The sequence below is a fragment of the Stegodyphus dumicola genome, chromosome 7 (genome assembly GCF_044657685.1).
Source record: "Stegodyphus dumicola isolate Sdum_Otavi_A_Nest chromosome 7, ASM4465768v1".
Classification (NCBI taxonomy): Eukaryota; Metazoa; Arthropoda; class Arachnida; order Araneae; family Eresidae; genus Stegodyphus; species Stegodyphus dumicola.
In genome coordinates this window covers 40,452,129-40,476,728 of record NC_140774.1, presented here as the reverse complement: position 1 = coordinate 40,476,728, position 24,600 = coordinate 40,452,129, and the positions used below count along the sequence as shown (strand labels likewise).

The following is a 24,600-nucleotide window of genomic DNA, read 5'->3' as shown; positions in this document are numbered from 1 at the left end:
ACATTTATAATTTTTATTTACATATTAGCAAAATTTAAGGTATTGATATTTTTAAAGATTTATTGAAAAAAATAGAAAGAAGTTATTTGAAACAAATATGAAAAATGTTGTACACAATTCATAAAATTATTATTTCTGACAGTTTGATATATAAAATTGAAGTTTTCTATAATTTTATGTTGAATAGCTGTGTTAAAATGCAATTACAAAAGTATCAATAAATATTGTTTGTGAAGTAAATATATCATAAGTTTTCTTTTTCGGGGAATGACTTCATTCAAGACATTTATAATTTTTATTTACATATTAGCAAAATTTAAGGTATTGATATTTTTAAAGATTTATTGAAAAAAATAGAAAGAAGTTATTTGAAACAAATATGAAAAATGTTGTACACAATGTTGTTCATAAAATTATTATTTCTGACAGTTTGATATATAAAATTGAAGTTTTCTATAATTTTATGTTGAATAGATGTGTTAAAATGCAATTACAAAAGTATCAATAAAATTTTATTTTATTCTGAAACTAAAACATTATTGAGCATTCAGTATTTTTAATTTAGATATTTTTCTTTCAGGCCTTATATCATGTTTTTATGCAAGACTTCTGGTCACTGGTTGGAGCTGTTGTAAGCGCTTCACTCATTCCTGAGAGGTGGTTGCCTGGGAAATTTGACTATGCATTTAATAGCCACAATATAATGCATGTGTTGGTTGTTCTAGGTGGCTTGCATATGCATTGGGCTATGGAGAAAGATTTCCAGTGGGTTTCTGAAAACCAGTGCTCTAAATAAACATGCCTTACAGCAGAGTTTCAAGTTGACATAATTACTTTAGAGCTTTTTTTAAATTTGTTACTTTAAATCCTCTATGTCCACCTGTCACTGAGGTATGAATGGAAAATAATTATTTCCTTCGTATAAATATTGAATGCAATTGAACTATTGAAACATAGAAGTACATTTAAAATATCTTTGTTTTCTCCCATAATTGTAAAGTGCAACATAACTGCTGAAATCTGGCATGCTATGTTAAATAGTTAAAATACTCAATGATTTATCCTAGAAAGAAAAATACTATAAAAGAAGTGTGGAAAGCTTTCTTATTTTTCAGTACTGTTTAATCTGAATTGATAAAAAAATATTGAATAAAATGGATACTATAACGTTGTTTATGTAACAAATACTTAATGATTTATTGTATGCAGAAAAATTTTGAAAGTTTATATATTTATACTGTTACCTACATAATATCTTAAAACAAATAAAATTTTTTAAATACAAGAAGTTATAAACTTTGGGTGATATTGAGTCGCTACGTGAAATTTCTTTGTTTCATGTGCAAAAATTATCATAATACAAAAGATTAAATATCTTGTTAAATACCATTAAAGTAGAAATTTATTAATTTGGTGGAAGTTTAGTATAAGTGCTTATTGATTTAAAAATAATCTGAAGGTTGTATGTTTAAATTATCTTCTGACATTAAAAAACAACTTTTGAAATAATAATAAAAAATAACTCTTAAAATAATAATAAAAGGTAATCTTAAATTAACTCTAAATAATAAGGTTATTTTCTTTTTTATGGGATCTGTGGTGAAAAAGATTTGCATAGAGAATAAATAACCATATTTGAAATTAAATGAAATGTGGCCTTTGTGGAGTCTTAAATCTTTTTACTAAGTTTCTATTATTTGCACAGATAAATATCTTTGACAGTCAACTTGATAATGACTTATTGTACTTATTGTTCCATTTATATAAGTTACTTATCTATGTTTTTTAGCCCATTTCTTTCCGCCCTTTTAATGTCTGTCTTCCGGTTGAGAACTCAGCCTATCATGCTATTTTAATTTGCACTTTTTCTGTTTTCCTTTTTCTTTTGGGAAAATCATTTAGCTTCCAGAATTTACTCACTTGATAGACGATTATATAATCTGAATTCTTTTGGATTTTCCCTTTCTGATGCAATATAGTTTTAAGTAATCTTGATGTGAGCATGTGCATTTGTAAAGAACTAAATGTACTTCTTTTCTTTCAAATGTTCCTTAATGTTGTTCTTGGAATTCCTTAATGTTGAACAATAAAATTGTCTTATATTTTGCTGTTTTAAACAAAATGTTATAATTTGATAATTAGAGATAAGTTAAGAATTGCAAATCAGCTAACATTAAGGACTTTTGAGGATTTTCCTCCTTACATTACAGTAAAAGAATAGTGTTCAAATGATATAGTAAAAAGAATTAGTTGCATTTTTGTGAAACTGATGGGGAAAATTGAATCTGTGACACTTTTAAAGTTATAAATATTTTATTTAATTTCGTGCAGATTATTTCTGTATTAAAAAGTATTTAAAAATTATGTTAGAAAAAGATATATGCCATGAATATTAATGGAATTGCTTTAAATTCTCTTTCGAAGTCACTCAGCAACCTTGCTTAACCTCTTATTTTAATCAATTCTTAGAAAGGCATAATTAGGCTTATTTTTATATTTGTATGCACTCACAAACACATGCTTTTAAAGAAATGTATATAGATATAAATACATATTTTGAGCACACTTTCATGACCAATTTTTAATGCATTTTGTAATGTTAAAGTCTTATTTAAATTCCATTTGATTTTTTTTTTTCAATGGCGGGCACTAGCTGTTAAAGGCATTGGCCGCATAATAAGGCTTTAATTGATGGTCACTTTATTATGGAGGCACCTAACAAGTGGGCAACCATTGCCTCCTGTGAAAGGGCAGGCAGTTTACATCCATGCCTTCTCTGGGATTCAAACTGTGCCCTTCAGTTTGGCAGTCCGAGTCGGTAATCACTTTCCCTTCCGGGCAGCTTTGCCAGTGCTAAGACCGGAAGCGGTAGTCAGTTTATTATGGAGGCACTTAATGGGTGGGCCGCCATCGCTTTCTGTGAATGGACAGACAATTTACAACCATGCCTTCACCAGGATTCAAACCCGGGCCCTTCAGAACAGCAGAAGTCATTGACCACTTTTCTATTTGGCGGCATTCCATTTGATCTTGTTTGGACTATTTATTCTGAAACTTATTAGGGCTTTCTACTAGCTACTTTAGGTCTTACCTATTTATAAAGTGTTTTTATTCTCTGTTTTATAAATTTCTCTTGCAAAAGCTATGATTCTATTTTAAATTAGAATTTAAAATCTGATTCAGTTCCTTAAATTTTCATTCATTCAATACATCCAAAAAATTTGATAGAATTTTGAAAGGCAGAATTTTGCTGTGTAAGATTTATGGATTACTGTAATTGTCAAGAAAGGTGAACATATGTATTATTCTTAATCCAAATTTAAGGCATTCTAATTCAAATTTATAGTTCAACAGATTTTTTTATTTGCAAGATAAATTTGCAAAGCAGTATTGTTTATTTGAAAGCTCTAACTAAAGATGCAACTTGTTAATTTGAAACTCTGCCATACTATCATTGCACAAGAGTATCTATATACATATATATCAATATGTCTATATATATACTTTTTCATTATATTTATGAGACATTCAACAGTCACTAGCCCACAGTATAAATCAATTCCTTCCATATACACTAAGCACATATTGTGTTTTAGAGATTTATTTTTAATGTACTGTGAGATTTTATTTAACTTTTTACAATTCGTATAATGTCTGACAAATCGTAAGTTGTAACTTTTATTTCTGTTATGTGTATTTTATTTGTAATGTTACTCTGAAAAGTTCATTTTATTTTTAGAGTATATGCATAAAAAGTGTATGATATAAAAATATAATGAAAAAATCTTTTTTGAAATAGTAAGCTTCATGTTGCTGGACTGTTCTCCGAAACTTGGCCTTTTCTTATATTGCTGATGATAGTGATGAAAAATATTTAATAAACACTTATTACATTTTAAAATGTATAATTGTATAATTTTATTACTTAATTTTCAGTATTTTTTCTTTTATTTATTATTGCTTGTTTTTCACTATTGAAAAAGGATTTATGGCTTAAATATAAACTAAGATTTTAAATTACATTTCTTTATGTTTCAACTGCAGACAATTTTATAACAAATTATAAAGTGTTTGAAGTTTTTAATATTGTTTATTATTTACATGAAAGTTTATCTTCTTGTGTCTATAAATGTATATGCTAGGTAAGCCAAGTTCTTATTCTGCATATTTAAAGCTATTGCAACAGTATTTTTTAAAAAAAAATTTCAATTTTTTAATTAAAAAAATTACCATTTTAAATTACTGGACCAAGTAAATGGATATAATATTGATTTGTTTAGAAAGTTCTTCTGTCTAAAAAAAATACTAATAGATACTTTTGCATTGCATAATTCTTTGTCAAAATCACTATTCTAGAAAATATGGTATTCTCCCTTTTTAACAGTACATGCTTTGCACTTTTATTTAATGCAATGGTTAAGGCAAAAACAGGCTAGAACTTAACCTGGTTTGAGAACAAGAGCAAAAATTTGGTTGACAGATTGAGTTCTTTCATATTTCTGTGAGTAGTGTACATGGCCATTTTTCTGTTCATATCAAAATATAATATTTTATTTGCATCAAAGCATCAGCTTCTCAGAGTAACACTTGTATGTGGGGACAAAGCTAACCTAAGAACTCTAGAAAAGTTCAGACAGCTGGTTTACTCTTTGTAACATATATATCTTCAATCTAAGCATTTTTTAGAAAAGTGTTGTACTACATTTAGATATTTATTGCAATTTCATTCACTTAGTATAAAACTTGGATTTGGCACAGATTGGCTTTTTTATCATTTTATATTTATCTCTGTGAAACAGTGGAGGTAGTTGTAATAACAAATTAATTTTTTTAAATGGAACATCTATTTTGGAACTTTTTTTACTTTATAATTTTACAAAAATATTCGAAATAACAATCCATCTAGTTTCGTTTTTTCTCAGCCTTTTAACATGCTGTGTAAATGCTTGTAAATTGGTTGGAAGGAAGACATAAGCAATCCATATACAGAGTCATGACTTTCAGGCTTCACTTTAGTATCAAAAGGCTTAAAAAATAAAATTGCACACACAATTATTAATACAGTTTATCCATAAAAAGCTCCAAAAATTAAAATTCAGTTTCATACCAAAACATTTTTAAAAGTTTTGTAGGGTTGTTTTAATATCTAAAATGAATTAACCACTAAATTAAACCAATAATGTAATTATTTATTAATGAACTCTCTTCTTATAGTATCAAAATAATAAAATATTGTATAAAACTGAACAAATACAAATTTTGAAGTTCTTTAAAGACTTTTTGTGATGAATATTTTCCTCAGAAATATATTGCATGTCAATACATACTTTGTTCCTTTCCAAGTTCTTTAAGTTTAACCTTGATCTAAATACAATTTCAGATGCTGATCGAAAAGTGTCCCAACTCTATAATTCTTTGATGTCTGGTATTAGATAAAAAAAAATTGATATAGATCATTAAAAATTATTGATGGAATTTTAGATGGTTATACTTGTTATAAAGAAATCAAGTGTTCAACTTTAAAAATTTTAATAGAACATATAAAATAACTCAGTTTATCTAAACTTTGATTTCACTACTTTGAAAGGTCAGTTTACAATTTAAGATGTGGGGATGTGAGTAATATACAACAGAATGAAAAGAGTGGGGGAATATATAAATATCATTCAAATAAATTTTGTATGATTATATATAATTTCTTATTAAAATTCCTTTTAACTAAGAGAAATAAATATTCATCTAAAATGGTTTATTTAGGCTTGAATTTCTTTTAAAGCTATTGCTAAAGAAAGTTGGATTAAAAAAATAGATTTTGGAAACCTAGATCACAGTGTATGATTAGTGTATGAAACTAAAGCATAAAATCTTCATGCATAGAGCAATGTGTATAGTATGCAAAATAATTCAATTAGATTTATTATTTTTAATAATAACCTAGTTATTACACACTTGAAATTTGAAGCACACAGAAACTGTACTTGCTCTTTAAATTTACTATTGAAAGATTTAAATATGCATGTTTATAGTTATTAGAAAAAAAAGAAAAAAACTAGCATTGATAAGCATTATTAATGGAAATACTCACATATTGAATCAATGGTAAAATTTTTAAAGCATTTTTCTGTAAGAGAAACTAATTTCTTTTCAATGTTTTAAACATAAATATTCATATGCAAGTATGCATAAGTTTTTATATTTTTGTTTTTGTTTCTAATTTTATTTTAAAGTTAAATTTTAAGCAAATTTGCCATCACAACTGATAAAAATGTTGTTTATTCTTGCAGCAGAGGTATTTAAAATTATGTGTAGACTATTATACAGAGATATAACATACTTGAAAACTTATAAGTACTCAGTTTAAATGTAAACCAAATGGAAATTAATATTTAAGATGAGTTTTTAAATATTATGTAATGCCAAATATATATGTTATGAAAGTGAAAAAAAATTGGCTGTGAATGTGCATTTAAAAAGATTAAAATTAACTTATTTTATTACCTGAACTCTTATTAACTTATTTATGAATGGTCTTTAAAATTTTTTCAAAAAATGTGCAGTGCTGTGTTTTCTAATCAACGGTCATTAGAAACATGAATTCCTGAAAGAAAATGTTAAAAACTAATATGTGCACAATAGATGAATGCAAAATAGGTTTTTTTTAAATATTTTTTAATATATATGTATATGCAAAATATTCTTTTCTTTCAGAGTCATTAAAAAACATTTAGTATATTGTTCGATCCCAATATTTCAGTAAAAGAAAGGATAACATCATAATAAGTTATAATTTTCTAGTTACCTTTAATTTAAATACAGTAGTGCCCCATATCTGTGTGTAATATAATTCAAGATTTACTAAAGATGTCTAAAAGCATGACTAATAGTGAATGCTGTTTAAAATAAGATATTTCTCTCTATATAAATACAGTTAAGTTTAATTGATAAACTATGCAAAGCAAGGCTTTCAGTGTTAAATAAATTGCACTGCACATATATATTATGCATTATATTGTTAAATAAAATAATGCAAAATGTATTGTACTAATAATGTACTCTTTTTCGTGTAATATATATGAAACTAAGGGAATCTAACATTAAAGCCTAAGCCATGGAAGAAAGTGAAAAATGAAAAAAATACATTTTCTATATTGTACCCAATAATGTACTATTTCAAGGGACTGTAGGAACAAAAATCATTCATTTTCATGGCTTTATATCTATGCTTGCAATTTCCAGGTGCTAGCTTATATTAATACTCTTATTCTTTGGAACTATTATTTAGATAAATGAATCTCTATGAGTATGTAGCAATAGTGAGAATTGCGAGCACATTAAAAACAGAATGTAACTGAATTTAAAATTGTGAAAGAAAAATTCTTTTATTGTAAAAGGTTAAAAATGGAAGTATATTTTCTGACTACTAATATCTGTGATCCGCAACCAGTATATCAAAATGTAGCATCAGTTAAGAAATGCAAATAGCTGAAGAGTCTCCTGTAACTCAAAAACACTCATAAGCAATAATGATTTCCATTTCACTGGGTTAATTATATTGTAAGAAATAAACTTGCAGGTGCATGAACTGATATGGAAAGATAGGCACTATGCTTCACTTCTTTACGTATGACCTATTGTCACTTGACAAAGATGGTATATTTACTTTCGGCTCTTTTATTGTAAATCATGGATATAGGGGCATGACTGTATAGCTAAAACCTAAATTGCGTTTTCATTGTTTTTTGCTCTAAAAAACATTAATATTTTATCTGTAAAGAAAGTTTTTGTGAGATGTAGTTTTAAATGATGATATTTTCTAAGTGAATCAGATCATGCTCATTTAATACGTAAATTTCAGTCTGCAATTGTCAGAGACTTAAAGGAGTAAATTGAGGTTTTAATTTTAAAATGTCAAAGACCATTTCTAGAATTAAGTGCCAAGATAATTTGCTACTGATACATGTCAGTCGTAGTATAAGAAAGCAGTAGTGTACACACTAGCTGTTTAATTATGTAAGCTTTTTTTTTTTTTTTTTTTCCAAAATAAAGTCCCCATCATGGATTGATGTTCATCTCATTAATGTATTAAATGGCAATAATATTCAAATATAAACTTTTCTAATTGTCGTTGTTATATGTGTATGTTTTTCTGATGTTCTGTAAAAGTAGTTGATTTTAATTTAATATTTTTTCATATTATTAATTCATATTTATTCATACATTTTAATAATTATTAGTCATTTTAAAGTCAAACTATATGCATCTAATTAAATTCATAAAATTAGATTATAACATTTATTTTTTTCTCAAGATCTTATACAAGTTTTCTAGTTATATCGATAGAATTACTTGTATTGAGATAAAAGTATAGCTTTTATCAAAATCTGAATTTTTTTATTCATGTGATTAAGTTAATTCTGTCTTAAAATAATAGATTTTGTAGAAAATTAAGAATTCAGTAAAAAGAAACAATAATAAAATACAAAACATAGTTCCATGTATTTTATAAGTATGCCTGTGACATATCTTCTTGTATAGGGATCATATTTTGATACATTTGTAAATGTCTAACTTTTTGAATGAACAGTCTGGCTATTTCTCATTAAAAATTTCTCAAGTCCTATTGCTACATTCTGTGTAATGATGTATACAAATGCAATATAAATTCATTTACTGCACTACAAAAATAGATTTTCAGAACAAAAGAATTGATAAAAAGTAACAAAAAGATTGATAAAAAGTACGCAAAAGAATTGATAAAAGTCCCTGAAATTGCGACAATATTTTCTTATAATTTTCAACTCTGTAAAACACATTAGTAAATGAATATTATTTTGTTTGGTCACTGTTCTAGTACTGGTCTGTAACTATAACTAAAATAATAATATTACCCTCTTTGAGTTTTTAATTAAACCAAGAAACAAAAATATGATGTCCGTTTCCATTGTAAAAGCATTTTAGTGATCTGCACCAAGAGCTGTATGGATACATACACATATATCTGGATAGTGGTAAAAATTTTTGCTTTACTTCATAAAGTGATAAGAATCAAAATTATATTTAGTTTATGTATGAAACTTTAAAAAGATTTAACAATGCAAACTGTGATCATTAAAATTATTGCAAAAAACAATAGGTTCCTTTTTCTGAAGTATTCTGAAATATTGATAGTTCAGTCTGTGATTTTACAAAGCTAACATAGTATTGGTGCATTTAAATAGAGGTGTATTACTTAGCTAAAATGCTTCCATATTTAATATTATCTGTAGTCATTTCAAATAGGCACTTTCTTAATAATAATTATGTAATATTAGACTTAAATATTCCAAACCAAAATAATTATATGAGATACATTTATTATTAAAAGATGCTAGAAATGCATACTTTTATGTATCCTTCCCTTTATACTAATTTCCATTTATCTTTATTAGTGAATTATTACTATTTTTTTCATTTAATGCATCTTTAAAATATAAGTGCATAATAATATAAGAAATGCATGAATAATTTTGAAATCTCTTTTTAACACTTTAGCCATTTATTATAGAAATATTGCTCATGGTAACAATTTAAAAGGATAAAGTTTTAGTTAGTTACATTTGATGTCTTTCAAATAGGTCATAGTTTTATTGTGGAAAAGAAAGCACTCTTCTAGATTTTAGAAATTACTTTAAAAATGTATCCTTATTTAATTTCCCATTTCTTTATATTTATTATGATTTGTTTCATTATTAGATTTTGGGATTTTATATAATGAAATGCATTTGAAGAGACTGGTTTTTTTTTTTTTTTTTTTTTTTTTTTTTTGTGCAATCTGTATATTTTTAAACTATTAATGTTATGTAATTTTTTTATTCCCATATTGTGTTTTATTAAATATTTTGAGGCAATGGAATAACAGAATAGATATTTCTTATGCCTCAGATCTGTTGCATATTCAACATTTTGTAAATTTTGAGTCATTTCATAATGGGACCAGTCCTGTAAGAAGAAATTTCTTGTATGAGTTTATAAGGAGACAATACTTCTTACTTACTATGACATTTAAATTTTGTTGTGTTTTATTTTTTGCTTGTAATTAAAGCATATTGTAATCATTTCTTATCATTTTCAAATGTCTTATAATTGTTGCTAGAAAAGTAAGCAACTGTGAAATAGTTCAAAATATAAGCTAAGTGTAAGCACATCAAATTAAATATTAGTTTGTAAAATAAATCGAAACCTTGCATTTAAAAAAATTGCTCAAACATTTGCATTGCTGATTTTGTTTTTAAAACTGTTCTTAATGGTTTCATTAAATTTCTTGGTTTAATACACAGGTATTAAACCAGGCACCTTAAATTATGTAATACAAATATGCAGTAAAAGTTTGCACCATGTAAAATTTCTATACAAAATTAAAAAATGTAATCTGAGTTATTAAAACTTGCACTACTTTTCCCCTTTGCTTACCAGGAGAGGTACTGTATATGCACGAGGGTAAATATGCAAATATCTAAAACTCTGTGTTCTTTCGATCAAATGGAATGCATTTATGTTGTTTATATTTATTAGTATTGAAAATGAAGTGTATAATTTAAAAAAAAAAAAATTCAGTGGGAGGCACTTGCCTTATTTCAGCATTGGGCACTCCTAAAGCCAGAAATGGTGGCTATTTTATTATGGAAGCACCTAATCGCTGGTATAAATTGTATATCTTGATTTCAGATCTGAATGTGCAAAGTGTAATTTCGTCTTTCTTGAGGCTATAAAGTAAAGAAATAATATTATTCTATTTGTATATTGTACTGATTGAGGCTCAGCTGTTTAAGTTCCGTATGCTTTGCATTATATTAAGATTTGAGATTATAGCTTTTAAAACAGTCTAATCCATATATTTATCCTTTGCTTTAATATTCCACGGTATTTCATAAATAAAGATTTGTGAACTAATATTATAAAGGTATTTAATATGATTGTATATTTAGTAAGAATTAATTTCTACATGTTGAAAGAGAAGTGAACGTCAAGACATAATGGGTATGCCTTGAGACCCATACAGAAGACTTGATTAGTTGCATCAGCCACTTAATAGCAGTTTCCTAAGTGAAGTGTAAAACTAATTTTTTTAGTTGAACAATTTATCTTTCATGTCAGTTGAACAGTTTTTCATATTTCCAAATGATCTTAAAAATTAAAATAAATTGCTAACCCTTTGTAATCAGAACAGCAAACCCTCCACGGCCTGAGTGGTAAAGTCGCTAAACACTGGTAGTTCAACCTTAGTTTGCTTTCCCTAAACAGGCTGGTTGTATGAGGTTTTCATGTTTTTCCTCATGTGTAACGTGCATACGAACAAGTTACCTTATTAAGTCTTCTATGAAGACATCCTTTCCCTTAGGCAGATAGTGTTCTTGTGCTTTGCTGTAGTCGAACAGTCAATTTTATGGTTATGATGGGTTATGGCTTAAAAATAGAGAGACACCTGGATACATCATATTAGCCATATCTTTTTTTTTTCCTACTTTTTGTAACTGAGAGGCAGGATGAATTCTTAATGTCTTTAGAGCAGGATATGAGAAACCTATAGTTTTTCAAATAGTATCTTGAATATGGAGATTTGATTAGAAATGATTAATGCTATTGTTACACCGTTGCAATGATTTCATAGTACATATGGTAAATTACTCAGTTGTTTACATAGTTACTGTCATCTTTTAAACACATCCACCATATTTCATAATTATCTATTTTTTGCATACAATTTAGCATAAGCACATCATTTTGTGATTATGTCTGATGTTTAAAATACTGATGTGAAAGTGTACTGTAGAAAAGTATCTGATGATAATATACAGAATCATATTGAAATATTAGGTATATATTAACCAAAAAGGCATGGCAAATTAATTGGATGTTAATATTTCATGTACAGATTTTTGAAGCAAAGTTTTTTCCAAGGTATAAAATAGAAAGAAAAAGATTTTTTTTTAAAGTTTTTTTCATAACCTTTCTTAAGGGTATTTTTATGTAAGCATTTTACAGTTTTTAAATTAATTTAGTAGCATAATTAGAAAAATATGAGAATTTCAATACTAAAACAAAGTGATGGTACATTAAATGATACAAAGATGGTTTCATGAGTCCTGATTTTTCTCCAACTTGTTTTTTAAGAGTTCTTCAAATTTATAAAACGCTCTTAAAAATCCAAAATTTTTACATATGTATGAACTTTACATTACTTATCTGAAATTAGAATTGTATGAATCAATGTATATTATAATGTAAATGATCTCATGCAGAAAGTTTTTGCATCAAGCTATTAATGCTCATCTTATTGCGAGAATATACGAGGCGTATTCGGAAACTAAGTACCGTTTTGAAAAAAAAAATAGTAAAACAATTTTTTCGAATCCAGTTTTATTTTTACTTGAAAATACATGTCTTAAACTATTTTTCAACATAGTTTCCGCCAATGATCAAACACTTGTCATAGCGTGTGACCAGTTTTTGTATAGCATCGTCAAAGAAACTTCCCGCCAGTTTCGATAACCACAACTCCGCAGCATTTTTCGTGTCATCGTCAGATCCAAAGCGCTTGCCACCAAGCTCATGCTTCATGTGCAGGAACAAGTGATAGTCGGACGACGTCAAGTCCGGGCTGTACAGCGGGTGATCGAACTGCTCCCAATGAAACTGTCGAATTAACGATTGAGTGACACCAGCAGTATGGGGCCGAGCATTGTCATGGAGCAACACAATTCCTTTACTGAGCATTCCCCTTTGTTTGTTTTGAATGGCACGCCTTAGTTTTGTTAAAGTCTCACAATATCATGCCGCATTAATGGTTTCACCTCTGGGAAGAAATTCAGTAAGCAAAACGCCTTTCCTATCCCAGAAGACAGTGCACATGATTTTTTGTGATGACATTGTCACTTTGAACTTTTGTTTTTTCAGAGAATGAGTGTGTCTCCACTCCATCGATTGTTGTTTCGATTCTGGTGTGAAATGACACACCCGAGTTTCATCACCTGTCACAATTTGGTTTAAAAAGTTTTCTCCCTCATCACTGTACGGCGTGAGAAATGTCGGGGCACTACCAAGTCGCTTTGTTTTGTGAACATCAGTGAGCATTTTTGGAACCCATCGGGAACACAGTTTGCGATAATTCAAGCGGTCAGACACAATTTCAAACAAAACAGTACGTGAAATTTGTGGAAATGCCTCTGAAAGAGTTGTCATTGTGAAGCGTCTGTTCTCATGAATTGCTTCAACTTTCCTTACCAAATCATCGGTGACAACAGAAGAAGGCCGACCACTCCGAGGCCCGGCGCGGACATTTGTTCGACCTGCATTAAACATTCTTACCCACTTTCTCACCATTCCATCACTTATTCCGTATTCACCGTAAACTTCTGTCACTTGACGATAAATTTCGACCGGTTTAACATTCCTCGCGTTCAAAAATTTAATCACGCCACGAATCTCACAGTCAGCGGGAGAACTAATTGTCTTAAACATTTTGAATGTGCACAGCAAACTGAAAACACAACATAGAGCAACCAAAATGGCGACAATTGAAAGTCAGTGAACAAGAAAGACTAGTGCGCATGCGCGGGACGCCTACCACAGCACTGCAACGGCGCTAGAATGAAACGGTACTTAGTTTCCGAATACGCTACCTATATACATTGAAGATAATTAAAATGAATATTGTTTTGGAAATAAAAATCTAAATGGTTCTTGATTTAGCAAGTTTGTGAAAAAGCATTGTAAAAATTGTTTTGTTTGTGTATTAGCAAGCATTGTAAAAAAGTGTAATTATAGCTGGTGCCTGAGCAATACATGTTCACGTATGTTTTAAAAACACAAATTTTAAAATCTTCTGAGTGACATTCTGGCATGACTGCTAAAGATTAAGGCAGCTAAGCCGAGACAGCTCACACAAATTGGATGCAAAATTGCTTTTATTAGTCTGTTACTTCAATTTACATATACTAAAACCATCTTTCTTCATTCTTCTGTATAATATATATCAATGTACTGTATAGCTTGGAAGCTATAACAGAGGCTCTGGAAACTATGTTTATCTGTAAGCCAGCATAAAAATAGCAGTTCCAACATTTTTCTGCATCCACTTTTCAATAGCATTTTATAAATGAATTATAGTTGCACTTGGAAAATTTAGTGAAATGATGATATATAAAGAGTAAATAAAATGCAATATCATTTAAATTATATAACTTAAATAATGAATCAGTTTGACAGTTTCAAGATTAATATTTTGTACTAATGTTTTAATTTTTTTTAACTTATGAAATTAAAATAAATAAATAAAAAAGAAAGATTAAAGAACTTTACCTAGAAAATTAAATTATTGCAAACATTGATAAAGAGCTTTTAAATTTATGAGCTGTTAAAAAATTAACTATTACCAGTCCTTGATAATAGTTCATGAATACACCTTTCAGCATAATGTAGCAATGACTATTCATAGCCTTCCTTGGCTATGAATACACATTGCTACATTTTTGTGTATGAAATAAAATAGAAATTTAAATCCTTTGCTCCATCCCTCCTCATGTAATCAAGTTTCATGATTCATAAATATATTGCAGCAAATAATACTAAATATCAATATATATATATAGTTTGTATTGGGTTGGAGGGAAAGTTCTGTCGTATTTTAAAGAAAATATTTGAATTCATTTATAAAAATATGTGTTTAATATTATTCAATTATATATGCTCCGTTATTTGTTACAACCTGTTGCCATCTTCCAGGTAACCTGTAAATTCCTGTTTTGTAGAAGTTCTCATCCATGGAGTTAAAATAGTCAGCAACTGCCTTAGAAACACTTTCAGAAGACTTGAATTTTTTTCCTGTTAGATAATTTTGCAGAGATCTGAACAGTTAATAATCAGAAGGTTCGATGTCAGGTGAATATGGGGGGTGACTAAGTATTTCCCATCCTAACGCATTCAGTTTTTGTAGTGTCACCACTGCAGTATGCGGGCGAGCATTATCGTGATGGAACACTATTCCTTTTCTGGACGCTAATGCTGGCCTTTTTTCTTTGATAGCTGCATTCAATTTATCCAGCTGATTGCAGTACAGATCCGCGTTGATGTTTTTTCCCTGTTTCAGCAACTCGTAATACACTGGACCTTTCCTGTCCCACCACAAACAAAGCAGTACTTTTCGTTAATGGATACTTGGTTTTGGAACTGTTGCTGATGATGTTCCTGGTTTGCAGTAAGATTTTTTTCTTTTAATATTCTCGTAAAGAATCCACTTTTCATCTCCAGTAACCAGCCTGTCCAAAAACGGCTCCACATTGTGTCTAATCAGATGTGATGAACATATTCTTACACGATCAGACAAATTCTGTTCCGTTAATTCATGTGGAACCCAAACACTTTGCTTTAACACAAACCCAAGAGATTTAACGTGATCTCCAACAGTTGTATGATAAATGCCAAACCCTTCTGCAATTTCTCGACTTGTTAAATGTGGATTATTTTCCAACATGGATCGCAAAACATCATTATCGATCTTGGATGGTCGTCCAGATCAAACACTTTCTTTGAGGCTCAGGTCCCTGGAACGAAATTTGCTAAACCATCTTTGACAAGTATGAACATTTACAATATCTTTTCCAAATACCGCACATAAATTTTTACATGCAACAGATGCGTTGCTTCCTTTTTGGAATTCATATAAAATGCAGTGTCGTAAATGCACTTTATCTACCGACATGTTTTTCCCTTTAAATATTACAAGTAAATGATGAACGGTAAAAAAGGGCACCTTTTATATTATACAGCAGCTAAAAAAAAAAAAATCCGATTGACTCACTAGCCAGATGTTTTTTTTTTTTTTTTTTTTACAAGAAAAATCACCTGCCTATTTAAAATAGGACAGAACTTTCCCTCCAACCCGATAATTTATTTACTAAAGAAATACTTCTGGGTTACCTCATTTTGATACTTTCTACTAAATTTATATTAGCAGATAATATAATCAATATTTCTTTAGTAAATAAATTATTATTATTTAATTTGCAGCTATTGCGCAAGTATTATAATTTTTTTTTTTCCGATTTCAATGTATTTCAGTTTATTCAATATATATTTTGTAATATATGTATTTATTATAAGTAAGGTTGTAAGAACTAACTGAAAAAAGACCAATTTAGGTCAAAATTTTGCGCATTTTGCTGCAAAATTAAGGAATTTTTTTCATTGCAACTAAATATGCTTATGTTGGAGTTTTCTTGGAGCCACAGTTTTTGGTAACTTTTTGGCGAGCTTACTAAAGTTTATCTTATAAATTTTGTAATATATGTATATATATATATATATCCAAAAAGTACTCTCACTTTATATATATATGTTACCGGCAAAGTTTGAAATCCGGCATTCTATAGAATGCCTAGGCGTATATAATGCCTAAAACTAGCTGGCAATGTACGAAACGATTCTATTTTACACATTTCCTAAGCATTCTATAGAATGCCAAATGACAAACCGGCAAGGTATGAAATTCATATTCAGATTCATTTCGAAGAACCAAACTACTTATCAGAAGTTAATCAGTGATGTAAAAAAGCCAAAATGACTATTAAGAAGGAACCACGGGACAACTGGCTGCTGAATCGCTAGGATGGGATGTTTGTAGAAAACAGAAGTACATTCATTTATCCTCTTAAAGAAAGTGTCAGTACTATACAATATTACGCCAAAGAACATGTATTGTATGAATAGATGTTCTTTGATTATGCCATGGACGTTGAGCTATTTCCCATACTTCATGAAAACACATTCGAGTACTGGACACGGACGATATGACAGAATGTCGAAAGAGCTTTCAGCCAAATACAAAAACGTTACACGTAATGCTGACCACCTTTGTGAGCCCTACCAGAAAAAAAAAGAGGGGGTATTAAAAAGGGCATTGTTGTGAAACTTAAGATTGCTTCTGAATTTAATTTCCGTTGTCAGGTAGATCTTACTGATTTCCAGTCTCGTCCAGGTAAAAAATACAAATTTATTATGTTGTATTAAGATCGTTTAATTTTTTTTCATATTTCGAATAACAGTTTTTTAATGGCACTCTTTCATTAATTTTTCAAAATAACATTTATATTTTTGAGGAAAGAGCATCTATTAAATAATAGCAAAAATCATAACCTTTTTTTCATACTTTGCCTATTATATGCAATGCTTAGGGATAGTATGTAATAATTCTCATATTTCATACTTTGCCTAAAATCATCTGGCATTGTATACAATGCTGGTGTTTCATACTTTGCCGGTAACATATATATAAAGCAAGAATAATTTTTGTTTTTTTGTGTTAATATTAGGAAACAAATACTGAAACAGAGTTGATCACAAAAAGACTGCTTAAATCAACATAAGTTTTTTAAATAAAAAAAGGAGGAAATAATTTTATTATAAGCAAAATTTAATTATATATTTAGGCTGCTTCTCAATTTAGTTAGTATAAACTTGAGCAAACAGCATCTGTATCTGTCCATCAAAGAAAGTTAAACAGGAGCAGAGCTTATCTTGGATACCATTTGTTAGCTTCGTATGTATGTTTAAATGCTGCAATGTTAGACCTTCACCCACAAAATATGGAACCCCTTGAAACTGTCTGTATTAATTTAAAATACAAGAAGACTGTTGATCTTTGAAGCTTGTGTTTCTGCATGTAAGTATATACCTAATCAAAGCAACATCAATTGTATCTGCTGCAATAATTTTGGTAACATCTTAAATCAAGCAATGTCCTTCCTTGTCATCCCACTGTTTCTTATCTGATCATTTAAAATTTAAATTTATTCATATTTACAAATGAGATATTTAAATTGAAAGATCTGAAATTAATTTTTTTCTGAGCTAATATTAGTGGATTTTTCATTTCCTTTCATTAAACTTTTCTCATAATATGCATTCAAGTTTTAACCAGAAAATAGGAACTGCTGTTTAAATCTATATAAAAGCCTTGTAGAACAGATTATTCACTACTACAAAAACTATTTATAAACATATATACCTGCAAGTGTTTGGATATTTCCTTCAGCTGGTAATAAAGAATGGAAAATATGAAATGATAATGCAGGTTTGCATGCATATACTATACCTGAAATATTAAAGCATGAGAGAGTCTATGTGGAATTAAATAAATGGGGGAGGGGGAATCCCAGAACCTTACCAAAATTTGTGCTGCATTATGGCTTTAGATTTTATAACTTCTAAAGAAACACAGATGTTGTTTGATTAAAAATTGCAGAGACACATTTTAATTTGAAATATGAATACATTTCAGTTTGAAATATAAACAGATACAGTCAGCACTAACTTGATTTCAAATTTTTAATTTCCTGTAATTTAATAATAAAAAATTTCAATTTTACAAATATGTAAAAATAGCATAGTTAAGCATTTAAACCTTAAATCTGTCACTTATGTGATAAAATTATTCATTTCATTTTATATATTATAGCATTGTAGTTCTTATACCTAGTAATTTGGATACCATGTTTGCTGCATTTTGCATTTTAAAGAAAGTTTAAAGGAAAAGAAAATGTAAGAGTTAATAAATATATTTATGTGCGTATAGAAAGTGAAGCGGAAACATTTATTCTAATTGTTAAATTTTAAAATTCGCATGCATTTCATCATTTTATCACTTTACACATTATAATATAATAAATGATACACATGCAGTAAGAAGCCAGACTATCTGGCATTAAACTATGCAGAAAGTTTATGTAATCGGAATATTTTTGAAATTAAAAAAAAAAAAAAAAATTCAACCCTCCCTCAAAAAGTAAGAAAATCTAAAGGACAGTGCCGCTGAACAATCAATGCATTTCTAAGAAACACTACTCTCCTCATTAATTTTTATTATTGAAAAAGGACAGAGGTAGGGCCTCTGTAAGAGGGAACAGTACATCTTGTCATTTTCAACTTCAAAAACAACTCTTCACTCCCATGATGTATTATAGTTGGACACAACTTTCTGTGGCTTTTTAATTGACCGTGCCTCCTGCTGAAGATATTGCCCAAAAAATAATATTGAGAGAACTAAAATGGAACATATACCTACTTTTATTTCTAAACTGCATCTGCTAACAGGCATGCACTGAGTTGTGCAGAGCATCTGTAACAGATCAATCTAAATTGTGTGAAATTTTAAGCTAAATATTAAGATAATTTCTTTAACCAGGTTGATAAGTTTGTAACAAAAAGCAAGACTGTAATCAAACTGTTAAATTTCACATTGCTTATATTTTGTTAAATTAATATTTCTTCTGTTTGCTTAAAAAATATTATTCCTTTTTTTTAAAAAAAATATATTATAGCTGCAGCTTGCTGTAAAGGATATTGATATAAAAACAAAGTAAACAGAGAATCTTTATGTAAAATCTGCATAATATTAATTAAAATTTTTTTAACGTTACATATCTCATATTAAGAGTGTGCAACATTTCTTTTTTATAATACACTATTAATTTTACATTAAGCTTTTCCTATCTGGTACAGATGGCAAATAAAATGACTTTTTATAATTTTAGACTGGAAATTTCTTCTTCCACTTATTTGGCTTTTGTGTTAAGAGTTGTCATTTTTACACAATTAACTATATGGAATTTTCACTTATGAGACATTTCTCCAACTAAGTACTTGATTTGTGTGTCTGAGATATGCTTATTCAAAATATTAATTTAAGAATACTTAAGATAACAGTTTATAATGATATTTCTCATGCTTCCTGAGAAGAAACTTTTATTTTTCATTCCTTTTCTTTCCTCAGCTTAGCTACAGAAAACATTTTATCCTACTCTTAAAAGTACAGTTTAGTGTTTGAGATATTAATATACTTCTATCCTAATAAATGTAAAATAGAATGCATCTTTATATACAGTTTTAATAGAATGGAAAAAAGGGAGCATTAAAATTGAATGCATAATAATGAATTGTTATTAAGTATATAATGTTGTTTTCATGTAACATTAGTTGCAATATCTTATACAAAAAAAAAATTAATTTGTTTTAATATTTATGTTTCTTATCCTATGTTGCTTGCAATATTGTATACAACTCAGAGAACAAGAAATGAAATTTATTTATTATATATTTTAAATGCATATACATTTATTAAATTTAATGTATGAAATATATCTATTTATTTAATGTTAACAGACTATTTGTTCAGTTATAGTATTTTTCAGCATTTTAGTTAGTAAAATTACTTGCTAAGCACTTTTATGGAAGGATGTATTAATAGTTTAGCATTATGTTGAAAGTTCTATTTAAATAGTTTAGTACCACCTTACATAAATTTATATCAATTTTGCCTTTTCAACCTGCGGTACAATACTACTGAAAGGAATTTTGTCGTTAAAAGAAAAGTAGTTTAGAATTGTGATTTTGGCTGTTGTCATTTTGCTGTAATATTATTTTTAAATCATATTTATAAGAAAATTTTATATTTTTAATTTCTCCAATCTGTTGTTGAAACTGTGCTGATTTCATTATATATATTTAAATTCTGTTATAAATATTATTGTTGAAATATTTTAGTATAATAAAATTTTATAAAATAGTCTTTGCACTGAATATGCATTAGCTCAGATATTTTTAACATTTTTAATTCCTTATAGAAGCTCTTGTGGGCCTTGAATGTTTTCAAACTACAAAATTTTTAAAGTGAGATTTAGATAAAGATGATTAATTTTTTTATTTAACAAAAATTAATTCTATTTTAAAGTATGTAAAGATTTAAGCGTAAATGCATTAACCACAAACTCTGTTGAAGAAAAAAAAAAAAAAAAAAAAAAAGACAAGAACCTTATTTTACTCTAGTTATTGTAAATTTTAAAAGAACTGCAATGCTTTTGAAACTGATATAAAACTAAAAACATTATGCTTACTTTATATTCAATACTGCAATATATTCTTGAATGCTTTAAATGTTTATTTCTAGTTTATTCAGCCTACAGCAACAAGTTTAAGATAATTTTTCTCTTAAAAACATCCTAATTTCCTTGTTTGTGATTTTATTAAACTATGAAACAGGAGATTAAAGATCCCAATCACTATACTCAACTAAAGAATATAAATCTTAATAATGTAATTTATTTCTTATTGATGAACATGAATGTCCAAACAAACACTTATTCCAGCTGTGAAATGATTTCTCAGAGTTCGAAAAATTCAAAATATTAAATCATGCAAATGATTTCTTAAATATACATTCTTTTTTATGACTGCTATTTGATAAAACCCTGATTTCAAACCAATGAATACAGGACGCATAACATCCAAAAAGAGGAAAGGATCTTTTGTTGTGTGAGGAAAGAATAAAAATATCAAAACAACAACCAAAAAAAAAAGTGAGGATCTTTTGTGAAAACTTGCAATTTTATTTGCATGAGGAAACATATTGTGCTTTTTAACTTCAGAATAAATATTTAAAAATTCTCAAAAATATATATATTTATTAACATTTCCATTTTGGACATCAGTGGCTATAAAATTATAAAGTAAACAAATAATTTTTAATTCATATGTGTCAACAATTCAATGTATGAGTCAATGATTAATCATCAATATTTTTAACAACAAACACAATGAAATTTTGTACACACGATAGTAACTATGTACTACAAAAAAAAGGGGGAGCAGTTTTTCACAAATATTGGGGAAGAGTATAAATTAACATTATTATAAAAGTGATATTTCTTTTACTTAATTCAAATTCAATTAAACTAAATTAATAATATTCAAGCAAGAAATTATCCTTAATTTCTTGCTTTTTCCTATTTTAAAACATTTTTCATGCTTCATATATATATGCAAGTATAACAAATTTCAGGTATAGAATAATGGAAACTAACATATATAAACATATTTAATAAGAAATAAGGATACAATACACAGCTGAACAAAGTATTGTAATTACAAAGGATCATATGCACAGAATTCATAACTAATAATTGAATACTAGATATGACAAAAGCAAAGTGTAAAATTTACAAACTCATATTACAACAAAAACAGCCATACTTAAATATTTAGACCAAGATTATACTTTTGATGTAAATCAGACAGTCCCGATTTTGATTGAGGAGACAGAATCTGGGAATTTTATCATCTTTCAAAGAGGACTTATGGATTTCTGATTATTTAAAGTGCCTCTTCCCCAAGAATATTACAAACATCCCTGCTTATGCTCAGCAAATGTAGCCTGCTTCTACCAACCATTATCCTATATCCAGGTTCTAAAATATTCAGAACACTTGAAGAAACTAGGGATCACAATAATTATGAATATTTAACTGTACAACAGTAATCTGGGAAAGGGGATCACATATACTCACATATTAAAGCATTATTGTTCTACATGTAATTCTAATGCCAAAACTTTGAAAAAAGTATGTACAAAATTTTATTAAAACAGTTTCAACAATGTGAGCAATTCAGTTCAGTAAAAATTGTACAGGAATGCAATTGTACGGGAATCGTTTTACACGATTCCTGTACGGTTGCATTACAATTAATAAAATATTCATTATCTTTTGACGGAAAAATAAAAATCACACATTTATATGCAAAACTACAGAGATTCAAGAACAAATTTAACAACATTTTTCTCTGCTAACATTGAAGGAAAAAAAAAAAAAAAAAAAAATGGAAGTTTTTACATTATATGGCCTCTCCTTCAAAAGAACCCTAAACTGACTTAAATTTATTTTATAATGTATGAGTTACTGAACAATTTATGATATGTCTATTAAGTAAAATATATTAATATGTAATTATATATTATAGATTTTATACTCTTTAGTAATTTAGTTTTGTAATTTTTTTATACTTTTATGCTACAAAATTCTGAAGCACTGAAAAAAAGTTTTTATTTATCAAAGTGCTTTAAATACGATGATAATAAATGCAATAATTCATGTACATACTATTGTGTAGATATGAACTTACTAATATTATATATTGATGCAAAACAAAATTAAAATTTCATTAATTAATAAGTTTATTGCTGGGAAAATGATTAAAATTCAAGAGATTCGGTGATCTATTGGGAGGTATGCAGAAAAAACGAGAGATATGGCATATCAATTTGAACTACAGATAAGGAAGACTGAATCTGAATTAAGGAGGATTGAGAGATCAATTACAATACAAAACTTGCTTGTTTTTAGCGGTTAAAGATGTCATTTTGGGATGAAATAGTATTCATAGTTAACACAGCCATACTCTGAAAGTATCTCCTAAGATAAGATACAATAACATGCCAAACAAGTATTCGTTTAGAAGTCATTGAAAATATAATGGTGATTTTTGTTGTTTGACTTCTAAATTATCATTTAGGTCTCTACAAAATCTGCACATAAAGATGTAGATATATTTTTTAATCAAATTTAAAAATAACTGTGTAACTTAGTATACTGTTTTGTAAGAATCAAACAAGATGAATTTTATTTATTTATTTATTTATTTATTCAGAATCTTCCACAGCAATAAATTATTTTCAAAAAATTATCTACCTTATTTTAAGAAACTGAAATTGCAAATTCACGTCTAGGATCAGTAGTTAAAAGTCTACAACAATCTTTTCTGAATATCATGTATTTCATATTAAAAAAGCATTAAACACAAAAATATGAACAATGTGATGCTACAATATCTGTAACACAAAAGTTAAAAGCTAGCACATAAAAATACTGTGCAAAAATACGAGTAACTTCAGTCCTATCTTTAATAAAAATTTAATTTAAATAACAGAGAGAATAATATCTCATTATAATTTTAAACTCTGCAGAATAAAAAGAGTTTAGCAAAGTTTTATAGAATCAAGAAATAATGGGGAAAAAAATTGCTTTGATGTGTCAATTTCTAATATTTTATCACAGCATTGTAGTAAACTAACAGGTCACAATCAGTATTTTAAAATAAATTCTTAACATGAAATAATGCCAGCTTTTACAGAAAAATTTTGCTTTATTTTCACTTCCTATACACTAAAAAATCAATCACTGGCCTTTTTCTTTAATAGTTCTTGCATAACACTGCATTACTCATTTTTCTGCGTTGCATTTTGCACTATTATTAAAAATTATACCAGGCATATGTACAAAAATTGCACTTGTCAGCAGAATAATGCATAGAAACATATTTGATATCACTTGATACACAAATGATATGATATTACAAATGATAACATTTTATAAAAATATTCGCGTGTTTAAAAAACTTTATAGTTTTATACAGTTTGACATCATTTTCACAGAAAAACATTATTCACATTGTTCTTTCATACTTCTATGGATTTCTGTGCAGTGTTTTCTATGAGGTATTTTACTACCTCTCGCATATTTGGCTTCTCTGAATTTTCTAAGGCATAGTCCAAGGCAGTCTAAAATAATAAAAAATTTAATTTAGACAACAAACCATTTTTAGAACTTAAATGGTATATTATCAAAAGATTTTAATTGATATTTTAAGATTTTTATTTCATTAAAATAAGCATTTTATCTACATGAAAGAAAAATCTTTCGTGCACAATTTTATTTTAAATTTATTCTGAAATGACTA

At 27.9% G+C, this 24,600-nt stretch overlaps 2 protein-coding genes across 6 annotated transcripts in view; one reads left to right on the top strand and one right to left on the bottom strand.

Moving 5' to 3' along the window:
* Positions 1-20,610, top strand: part of LOC118197920 (progestin and adipoQ receptor family member 4-like) — a 58,011-nt gene extending 37,401 nt beyond the window's left edge. The window contains exon 4 of the mRNA XM_085820112.1: positions 581-20,610. Within this exon, the coding sequence (XP_085676238.1) occupies positions 581-796 (216 nt within the window). The 3' untranslated portion in view covers positions 797-20,610. The remainder of the gene's footprint in view (positions 1-580) is intronic.
* A 1,276-nt stretch (positions 20,611-21,886) lies between these two features.
* LOC118197903 (uncharacterized) overlaps positions 21,887-24,600 on the bottom strand; it is a 39,712-nt gene continuing 36,998 nt past the window's right edge. For all 5 annotated transcript variants that reach the window (XM_085820108.1, XM_035369463.2, XM_085820111.1 and 2 more), the window contains one exon: positions 21,887-24,421. In XM_085820108.1, the coding sequence (XP_085676234.1) occupies positions 24,320-24,421 (102 nt within the window). In that variant the 3' untranslated portion in view covers positions 21,887-24,319. The remainder of the gene's footprint in view (positions 24,422-24,600) is intronic.